The 8,490-nt window shown below is 53.8% G+C and overlaps 5 protein-coding genes across 5 annotated transcripts; 3 read left to right on the plus strand and 2 right to left on the minus strand.

The window, feature by feature from the left end:
- Positions 1–26: 26 nt before the first annotated feature.
- GNI_017040 (zinc finger C-x8-C-x5-C-x3-H type protein) lies at positions 27–1,250 on the plus strand (the record flags this gene model as incomplete). Its single annotated transcript, XM_011130719.1, has 1 exon — positions 27–1,250. The coding sequence occupies one exon, from the start codon at positions 27–29 to the stop codon at positions 1,248–1,250; it is 1,224 nt and encodes a 407-aa protein (XP_011129021.1).
- A 691-nt stretch (positions 1,251–1,941) lies between these two features.
- On the minus strand, positions 1,942–4,590 carry GNI_017050 (hypothetical protein; the record flags this gene model as incomplete). Its single annotated transcript, XM_011130720.1, has 1 exon — positions 1,942–4,590. One exon carries the CDS (start codon positions 4,588–4,590, stop codon positions 1,942–1,944), a length of 2,649 nt encoding a protein of 882 aa, XP_011129022.1.
- Positions 4,591–5,016: 426 nt separating this feature from the next.
- On the plus strand, positions 5,017–5,742 carry GNI_017060 (putative DNA excision repair protein; the record flags this gene model as incomplete). Its single annotated transcript, XM_011130721.1, has 1 exon — positions 5,017–5,742. The coding sequence occupies one exon, from the start codon at positions 5,017–5,019 to the stop codon at positions 5,740–5,742; it is 726 nt and encodes a 241-aa protein (XP_011129023.1).
- Positions 5,743–5,816: 74 nt separating this feature from the next.
- GNI_017070 (putative syntaxin) lies at positions 5,817–6,933 on the minus strand (the record flags this gene model as incomplete). The annotated part of the gene is made up of 3 exons (XM_011130722.1): positions 5,817–6,581; positions 6,670–6,816; positions 6,853–6,933. 3 exons carry the CDS (start codon positions 6,931–6,933, stop codon positions 5,817–5,819), a joined length of 993 nt encoding a protein of 330 aa, XP_011129024.1.
- Positions 6,934–7,830: 897 nt separating this feature from the next.
- Positions 7,831–8,232, plus strand: GNI_017080 (hypothetical protein; the record flags this gene model as incomplete). The annotated part of the gene is made up of 1 exon (XM_011130723.1): positions 7,831–8,232. One exon carries the CDS (start codon positions 7,831–7,833, stop codon positions 8,230–8,232), a length of 402 nt encoding a protein of 133 aa, XP_011129025.1.
- Between the last annotated feature and the right edge of the window lie 258 nt (positions 8,233–8,490).

Consider the following 8,490-nt stretch of genomic DNA (forward strand, 5'->3'; position numbering starts at 1 on the left):
CGTTCAGCACGCCCGCGGTGGGCTCGATGATCGCGAACGGACCGTCCCTTTCGGGCAGCGGCACGAGCGGAAGCGCTCTGGAGACCGGAGCCCGACCGTTGGGCAACAACCGACCCCTCGGCAGCTCCGGCCTCCTCGGCTCGAGCGGACCGCAAAGTCCTCTGGGTAGCGGGGCCGCGCTGGGCAGCGGGTCGGCTGCGCTCGGTAGCGGGACCGCTGCGCTTGGTAACGGGACCGCGGCGCTCGGTAGCGGGACCGCGGCGCTCGGTAGCGGGACCGCGGCACTCGGTAGCGGCGCCGCGGCGCTCGGCAGCGGCGCAACGGCCCTGGGTAGTGGTGGCATGGCTATGTTGGGTGGGTCGCCTGCGACCGTGGTGCTGCCCGTGCTACCTACCGGGTCCAGTTCGCCCGGGGAGCACGTGCAGCGGTCGGCGCGGAGTCAGCAAAAGGCGCCTGCGAAAGGTTGGTGGAAGACGGAGATCTGCAAATTCTGGCGCGAGTCGGGAGGGTGTCGGAACGAGAACAACTGCCGGTGGGCGCACGGGGAGCACGAGTTGCGGAAGCTGGAGTCTGCGGACGACTCGGTGACGCACCGCGCAGCGACGGCGGCGTCGGCGGAGTCGGCGGGCTCGGCGACGCTCTGGTCGAACTGGGTGCACGTGAACTGGAACCCGGCGGCGGGCAATGCGGAATCGCCGCGGACAGCCGGTTCGCCGGACGTGGGGTCTGCGAAGGGGTTGCCGAGTGGCGACCGACGGCAGGGCAAGGGCGGCGACAGTAATCCTCCGGAATCATTGAATGCGAGCATGACAGCGGCCATAACGGGCGGAGTTGTTATGACGTCGCCGAGAAATCCACCGGAGAAGGGGGCAGGTCCGCCGGAATACGGCACCAAGGCGGAAAAGAACAGTCTCCAAACACTTTGGGAGGTACTTAAGGAGAAGAACAGCTCCCTACGAGGAATCGAAGAAAACATAATAATATCAGGTCCCAGCAATCTTGTAATGGACACCGAATACTGGAATCGGGTGTTCACCATGTTCACTATTCCTGCCAACGTCTGCCAATTGTGCGGCGCGGCGAACAATTTCAAGCCGACTGTCGTGGCGCATTCCGAAAGCTGTATCTCAACATGCGGCTCCTGTCTAGCCATCGCCGACGAAAAGGCGGCATCATTGACTCTGGTACCCCAAACTACCTTATCCGACAAGAAGAAGCTCCTATACTGGGGACTAACGCTGGCCAGGTAATCAGCACTCCTCCTGTCCTGGCCTGACACCTTCTATTTCATGCAGCCAGGCTCCCCCTTCCATTTCATGTTGCGCAATATTCCGCAATTTCTTAAGTGGCGCACACGTGTGCGCGCTATAATATTGCGCGCGCAACTTGCGTAATCTTCCTCTTATGTAGCTTCCTGAAACAATTGGATGATTGCTCGTGGGTCCCTAAAGACAAGAAAGTCGATTTGCTGGAAGAGAATACGGCCACGACTGCTTGGCAGAGGCATCAACGAATTTTAGCTCGAGGAGCGTTATTAGTAAGGGTGGTACGATGCGTGATGATGCTGCTTCTTTCAGATGAAACGATATACAGAAAGTTTGTCAGGGTCTCGACGGATGAGGTTATTGACAACAGAATTACTACCAAGCCTGTCCATGGTGGATTGGGCAGTCGCTGCAAGCCAAAGCGTGTTGTTTTGCGCGTTTATTGTATGTGGATTCCCTGTGCCCGAGGCATCTATTGCGGCCGCCGGTGCGGCGATCAAAGGCAGTCCGTTGGCTGCTACCCCCAGGAAATCAGTCTCTGGACGCAGATCCAAAAACATGTCTATTGATCGTCATTTGATAACTTCGACCGCCGAGTGATTCGACGGGGCGGCTGATGATTTTTTAGGAAGAATTTCTACCGTGGAAATGCCGCTGAGGTGCCGGTTCGTGGGCTTTATCGAACCCGCGCTTCGTCGAACGTGTGTGCTATATGTTCTAGCGCATTGTACGGCACCAAAACAAAGTTCCAGCTGTCAAAATCGTTCGCTACGGCTTCATTCTGCAGTCGTCGGTTAACCACCAAGCCGCTGGCACGATCTAAATGTCGGACCTGAATAGAATTCGGGCTTATATTTTCATACAGGATGTCAGCATCATAAAATTCGGCAGCCCACTCGAAAGGGGTCAAATCTCGCTGCAAGGGGTCCGCCGCCTCCGGAAGCTTGACTAATCGCGCATTGTTGGCAATCAATGTAACTTTACCGTCCACGTGTTTATTCCGCTTCGTCGTCTTCGCGCTTCGTTTCCTTATGATGTTATGGCAGTTGCATGGCTTGGTGTGTTTGATGTCTAGCATGTCCGAAATTGCCCAGTGTATTTGAACGTCTTGTAAGTCCAAGAGGAAGTTGGCAACAGTCATCGGAAAGACGAACAGGTCGTTAACCAAGCAGCTGCCGTAGCGCGCGTGAGGCTTGATAGTGGGAGGTAGATCCATATTGGGAAGATACACAGCTTCTAATATAAGCCTCAGTGTAAAGACTCTCTCCAAGGTCTTCCTGAGTTCTCGGGCTTCTCCCTCTAGACCACTGGGAGTGGCCGCGGCACAGGTGCCGTCGGCACTATCCTTACAATCGAAAAGACGTTTCGTCAAGTTGGCGCTACAAGAACGATCAAATTGCGCAAGGGCACCACCGATCAACCGCTCATCAGCACTGCTGAGGGCGCCACCATGCGCAGTGCCGGTGCCGACTGAAGCCCATTGCCTGTGCAGAGGACCAAAGTAGGCAGGCAAGCGACTGCATATGCATCGAATCTCCGACTCCTTCGGCTCATCCAGAAGGGTAGCAATCATTCCAAACATGACCCAGCCTCGTAGCAACAACGTATCGCTCTTCCCCCAGCTACTCCACGGACACTTACCTTCCGCTTGAAGCTTGTCCCGCAGATTTTGGAATCCGGAAACGCGTGTGGCAAAGCGACCGTCCAGCACGGAGGGATCAAACAAACCTAAATAACCACTCCTACTCTCGTCTCGTCTCTCGCACCCAGACACCCGCCGCCTCCTATGGATGGGAATATGCTTCGTGTTCACAGTACCACACAGATCCTTCTTGCTGCCCCAAGTCTTCAGCGATCCGCCTGAATCCAAGTGCACCCACCCCCCTCCCCCTAATCTGTTCACCGCCTGTTCTTCGACCATTTGTCGTTCGACCATTTGTTGTTCGACCATCTGTTGTTTAGCCTTCTGTTCTTTAGCCGTCTGTTCAACGACTTCGACGACGAGCTCGGAAGACAAGGTTATTTCTCGGACGACCGTGATATCAGCCTGGCCGGCCGCGACCACATCGGCTCTGGCATCGCTGGCCGGAGTTTCCTCGCCCTGCATTATCTCGACACGCATTACCTCGTCCCGCATCACCTTGCGTTCGCCACGTGCCCCGTTGCCTGCCACATTACCCGCCGGTGTTTCTTCGTCTTCGTCGTCCGGCGTTAGGTCAATGACAACTGGCGGACCCGTTGCCCAGGTGGGAAGTTCGCTCTGAGGCTTGAGGTACCTTAAGTACTCAACGAACGCCGTGTCCTCTCGTGACTTCTTGTCTCGAACACATTTCGCCCGTGAAGATTTCTTTCCTGCGGCTCCTGGGCTTCCGTGCCTCTGCTTCTTCCGGGTGCCCTTGGATGACTCGGCACGGGCACTGGCTCTAGGCGTATCGACATAGCAGGCCTCGATACCCAACGGACCTTCCGGTTGTACCTCGCTTCCCAAATCTTCTTCGACCAACTCCCCTTCCACCAACTTTTCTTCCACCGACTTCCCTTCACCGGACCCTCCTTGAAGCCAAACCCCCCCAACCGACCTACGTGCCATTGGCCCTCTCTTGTGGTACAAATCCCCCTGGAACTTCGTTTCCTTGACTGGGTCTAGACGCTCCACGGCCAAATGGTCCTGACCCTCGCCGACCCAAGTAGGTCTCAGGTAAAGCAGAAGCACCCTTGATCTTCCATCTAGGGCCGAGCTTTGCTGCACGTATGTTCTTGTTTGCTGTCGAGAGTCATCCTGGCGAGAGTCATCCTGTCGAGAGTCATCCTGGCGAGAGTCATCCTGGCGAGAGTCATCATGTCGACCCGCCGAAGCAATGTTCCTTGACGACCATTCCCTTAACGACCATTCCCTCAACGACCATTCCCTTGGAGACCATTCCTTTGAAGACCATTCCCTAGACGATGAAGATGCGTCTGCCGATCTCCGGTTAGCAGCACGACGCTCCACGATTCGGGACCTACCCGCGAACCCCAAATCCGTCGGCAGAGCCTTTTCTTGCAGTCGTCTGTACCAAGTCAGGTCTCCGCCAAGTTCGGCATTTCTCGTCGGTTGGGAGCCATCAGCCGGAGGTGGACGGTCGCCGGAGTAAAACTCGTTGTTCGGTTCATAGTTGAACAGGCTGTCGTTCTGACCCAAAGCAGCTTCAATCTCATTCCGCAGTTGAATGTCTCGCTGAGCCTGGAGAAGGCGGCCGCTGCATAGACCGAGGATACCTTCGTCTTTCAAGCAGACCTCGAACCCCAGCTTGCAAAGAATGTTGTCCAACTTGAGCATTAACATTACATTGGACGGGTGGCCATTTCTGCACGGTCTTCTCACCATATATTCGTCCCCCCACTTATTTTAACATCAAGAACCTCCCCCCGAGCTTTAGTGCATCCCACCTTGGTGCAAGACAGGACCAACGTGTCCCGCAGGACAGGACGAACGTGTCCCGCAGGACAGGACGAACGTGTCCCGCAGGACAGGACGAACGTGTCCCGCAGGACAGGACGCATTTACCTGAGCCCAGGTCTGAGTCCAGGTCTGAGTCCAGGTCTGAGGCCAAGTCTGAGTCCAGGTCTGAGTCCAGGTCTGAGGCCAAGTCCGAGCCCGGGCCTGGGTCCAGGACTGAATCCAGGTCTGAGTTTAGGTGCTTTTATATGTATCTTTAGGATCGGGCAAATTAACAACCCACCGCCAGCATCGTGAGTAAATTGAGAAGAAATGAATAACGTAGTATGGTTACCAGAGACCGTGCAGGATGGCGTAATTATTGCAAGCGAAAAGCAGCGAGAGAATCCGTTGATTGCAAAGTTGAAAGAGGTTCGTGTTGAGTTTTTGGCGGATCTTGGTGTGGATTTTGTGGTCAGTCGTTCAACAGGTGTATCGATTTGCTCGCTACGGTATTTGAGAATGTCCACAATGCGTTATATCCAAGAGCGCATGGAGCTTAGTCGACCACATTATAGAGTGTGTATATGTTTGGTTCATGTGGATTGTGAAGCAGAAGATGACGTTTTATTAGAGCTGAACAGACTGTGTTTCTACTTGGATCACGCACTATTTTTGACATGGAGTTTAGAAGAAATGGCAAACGTTCTAAGTAGCTTCAAAATCTATGAAAAGAAACGTGCGGAAGACTACTTACAACCATACAGAGTGAAACAACTTTCTTATATGGAACGCGCACAAGCTTTCCTATGCGCTTTAAAACCCCTTACCACAAGAGACGCTGATATTTTATTGCAACGATTCGGTTCAATAAGGAATATTCTTAATGCCAACAAAACAATGCTCATGACCTGCCATGGTATAGGACAGACCAAGGCCGACGCGATCGTGGCAGCTGCCGGAAATCCTTTCTTCCAAGATGTTGACGATGATGAAGATGATGACGACCATGATGACCAAACCAAAATTACCTTACAACTGAACCGGCAACTGGGTTAGTAGCCGGGGTTGGTAGCCGGGGTTGGTAGCCGGGGTTAAAAACGGAAATAAATCTTGAGAACATTTAGTATCATCTAAAAGCGGGTAACTGAGAGGAACACATGACGGTGTTGGTGAGGGTAGGTGGGTGGTTGTACCATGACGGCGTTGGTGATGATGAGGACAACGGAAACTTGTTTGGCCAGACCGTGTCGTTGCTTGTGCTCCGCGAGTCTAACTTGCTTCTTGCCTTGCAGGGATCTGGCAACGGCATGGTCAATGTTGGCGTCGATTCTGTCGAGCATGGAGCCCTGTTCAAGGGTGAGTTTATTTGTCTCTTCAAAGAGGTAGCAGACATGTTCCATGAGTCTCTGGACGTGTTCAATTTGTTGCGTAGACACGAGCGGTTGTTTAGGCAGAAACTGTCGTAGCATGCTCGGTGGTGAATAGGCCGAGTTGACTTCCGACGTGTGCTGGTCTTGAGTCAGAGCGGCATTGTTCTCCTTTTGATATTTCATGTGTTCCTCTACGAGCTTGTGATGCAGGTGACGGTATTCGCGACTCAATCTTCTTAAGTCCATCGTTATCCCACGGGCCGCATTGTATCGCATACGTAACTCCAACGGGTCGATAGTCTCAGACGCTTGACTTAGCTGTTCGGTATAGATGTTCGCCAACGTCTTGTTGACATCACTCATTAAACCATTTACCAAATTGCCGATACTCATCAACTCCTCCGTATAACCAGTTCCCCCATCACCCACCAATAAAGACCGACTCTTGTTCAATAACCATTTTTGACGGTGAACAGACTCATCCATCCTCTGAAGAAACACTTGACACACGTCGTAATCCTCCATCTAAAAAAAGGAAGATCGTACGTAATCGCATTGCTAACAACTTCCACGAATCGGATCACCCCTCACCCCGAGGTTGTGCTTAATTTACCCATCTTGCCGTCGCTCCGTATGATCTTTCTTCGGCTGCAAGCAAGCCTATTTTTAATTCATTGTCTGCTATTTGGTGCTGTATTCCTTTCAGATACTCCTTACCATCAATGCTGATTCTAGTTTCATTGGTCCCCGGATCAAATCGCTACAACAAAACCGTATTACATCGACCAACACCTACCTGCCGCCGCTCCCTGGCTTCCGTCCTGAGTGTCTCAAATGGGCTGGTCAAATTGACTGGCCACAGCTTTTTCCGCATCATTATTCTCCACTACTCATTACAAACAGAATTTGTGCTTTATAATTCCAGAAATTTGACATCGGCGAGTGCAAAGTACAGGAGGGGGGATTATTACGGGCGCAAAAAGGGCGAGCACACGCGTGTGCTATGCCCAAAACCAGCCCTGGAATATTCACCCTCCCTTCAAGATTTCGCGGATCGGCTGTGTTCACCGAAGACGGCCGTGCTCTCGTGTCCGCTGCATCTCCTAACTCTGCTCCTAATCGCCTTAAAAATGTACTGTTGAGAAAAGCACGGGAACATAACACTGTTTTCGGGCCGGTATTGCGTTCAGATGACGAGGAAGACGATAGATATCAGTCGCCCCCAGAGAGGTACAGCTCTCCAGGGCCAGCGGCATCCTTCTCCACGCGTTCTCGAGGGGGTCATACGGTTAAATTCGGGCGACATGCCTCAGAAGGGCAGGAGCCCGTCAATAGCACGAATTCGTTTCCCTGGCTGATTTCGCCCCAGTTTCCAGACGACAGCACACGGACGACGACGAACGGGAGGTCTAACGGGAGGTTGAACGTGGCATCGAACGGTCGGTCTAGCCAGACCAGCCTGTCGCCGACGAGGCGAGGAGTTGCGGGAGGTGACGAGAAGGTTTTGGAGAAGGGTTTGGTTCAGCAAGATCTGGACACAGTGGGATCCCTCGAGACGGCAGCCACCTTTAATGGGGCGTCCTTCGCTCCTGGCGGTTTTTCCCCTAAGCAAGTCCAGTCAGCGCGGGGTCGCGACTGTGGGCCCAAGTTTATAGCGGACGGTCTGGAGAAAATGTCATACGGAACCTCACATGGAAGTGGAACCTCACATGGAAGTGGAACCTCACATGGAAGTGGAACCTCACATGGAGCGTCTGCTGGCATCTCGGGCGCAATGGCGATAGTGCCAGGGTCGGATTCCCCGGTACCGCGGTCGCTCAAAATCGGCGTTGCGCGGCGGGGCGACGGTGTCTGTCGGAGTGTATCGCGCACTTTGCGGTTGTGGCCCTCGCGCCGTGCGGAGCACCGTTTGGAGCGCGAGGCGGCACTTGACCGGTTGGTCGCCGCTCGCGAAAACTGGGTCACCGGGCTCCTGGGCGGGACGCTAGACAAAATAGAACATGCTGGCGACCCAGCCGCAGAGAAGGTAGCCACCGAAAAGCTAGCCACTGGGGAGCCTACCGACCCAATTGGTCAAACTGAAGACCCGCTGTTACTGGACTCCCTCGAAAAGGCCGAGCTTGACGTTTTCATCGCCACTCTCGCGGACCTATGCACGCAAATTCATTTCCTCTAACGTGCGCGTTCACACAAATAATGGCAACACATACTACTACACGACTCAAAATACTATCTAACAGAAATACACATTACTCAGGCCATTTACCCCCGCCACAATGACCCTCTCCCCTGATTGTGACTTCCGCTTGGTCGGGGTGTGAGTGGCTTTGGTCGGTAGTAGCCACGTTGGTCGGGGGGTGAGCGGCTTTGGTCGGTCGTAGCCACGTTGGTCGGGGGGTGAGCGGCTTTGGTCGGTCGTAGCCACGTTGGTCGG

This window comes from Gregarina niphandrodes (genome assembly GCF_000223845.1).
Source record: "Gregarina niphandrodes unplaced genomic scaffold scaffold00002, whole genome shotgun sequence".
In the NCBI taxonomy this organism is placed as follows: Eukaryota; Apicomplexa; class Conoidasida; order Eugregarinorida; family Gregarinidae; genus Gregarina; species Gregarina niphandrodes.